The 1273-nt window shown below is 40.7% G+C and overlaps 1 protein-coding gene across 1 annotated transcript in view; it reads right to left on the bottom strand.

Moving 5' to 3' along the window:
* The window catches only part of Cbr-wrt-5, a gene marked incomplete at both ends in the record, with an annotated part of 2056 nt that extends 1179 nt beyond the window's left edge, over positions 1 to 877 (bottom strand). The window contains one exon of the mRNA XM_002648990.2: positions 824 to 877. Within this exon, the coding sequence (XP_002649036.2) occupies positions 824 to 877 (54 nt within the window). The remainder of the gene's footprint in view (positions 1 to 823) is intronic.
* Between the last annotated feature and the right edge of the window lie 396 nt (positions 878 to 1273).

Here is a 1273-nt window from a genome sequence, read left to right as displayed (position 1 = left end):
CCAAATTTTGAATTTTGAGACGAAATTTGAATTTTTTATGGAATTTTAGCATAGATTGATTATTCCCCCCCTCTGGAACCTTGAAAAATGGCCAGAAACGGGCCGATTCCGGCTTGTCGGCCCTGATGCTGCCCCGTGGCCTACAAACCCAAATTTTCAAATTATAAGCAGAAATTTGGAATTGGCACTAAAAATTTACCAAGAATAATTTTTGAAATTTAGAGAAATGCTGAAAACTGGCCTAGAATTACGTAATTTGGGTTTCTAGGCCACGATCCTGTCCGGCGGCCTAGAAACCCAAAAATTGTTTAAAACTTGCTTTTAGGGGTGGAAAATAGGGTAAATTTTAAATTTTAGGTGAAAAAACACCAAAAATAAAAGCGGGGACTTGTTTTTCAAGAAATTTGGGTTTCTAGGCAACCGGTCCAGTTTGGTGACCTAGAATCCGAAGATTTGTTGAAAACTTGCGTTTAGGGGTGAAAAATAGCGTTAAATACAAAAATTCAATTTAAAAACCTCGAAAATAAGTGCGGGGACTAGTTTCTGGACAAATTTGGGTTTCTAGGCCACCAGTCCGGTTTGGTGGCCTAGAAATTCAAAAACTGATGAAAACTAGGTTCTAGGGGTAAAAAATAGCGTAAAAATTAGAAATGTGGCCTAAAAACCTTGAAAACGTCAAAAACTAGCCGAAAATGGCCTAATTTGGGTTTCTAGGCCATAAAACTGTTTTTCGCCGTTTTTAGGCTTATTTTTGACATTTTTTCCCCTTTTTTTAACTTCTCTAGGTCAGAATTTTACGAGAAATTCGAATTTTTAATCTCACCTTCTCATACTGAACCGTTGAGTAGATCGGAAGCAAATCGTACTCGCAACACATCAATTTCAGACTCCCGTCGACGTGTTGAGTGACTCCGCCCACCCACGACGAGTTGGTGGTGCATGCAGATGACATGGCACGTTCTGGACATTCCTGAAAATTGGGAAAATTCTAGAAATCCCAGAAAAATCATGAAAATCGGCTGAAAATTGGCTGAAAATGAGCCAAAAAATCATTTTGCCGGGGTTTTTCGGCCGCGTGGCCTAGAAAACTCCAGGTGGCCTAACTTTCCCAATGGTGGCCTAGAAAACTCACCGCATACTTCTTCTCGTGACAATTCGGCCGCGAACACAAAATGTTGACATTTCCATTTTTGTGGACTTCCATTCCGAATGGGACCTTGTGCTCGCCACAGTAATCCCCCAGGATTACTGTAGGTAGGAGCAGGTACAGTAG

The sequence above is a fragment of the Caenorhabditis briggsae genome, assembly GCF_000004555.2.
Source record: "Caenorhabditis briggsae complete genome, chrII, whole genome shotgun sequence".
NCBI lineage: Eukaryota > Metazoa > Nematoda > Chromadorea > Rhabditida > Rhabditidae > Caenorhabditis > Caenorhabditis briggsae.
This window is presented reverse-complemented; position numbering and strand designations above follow the sequence as displayed.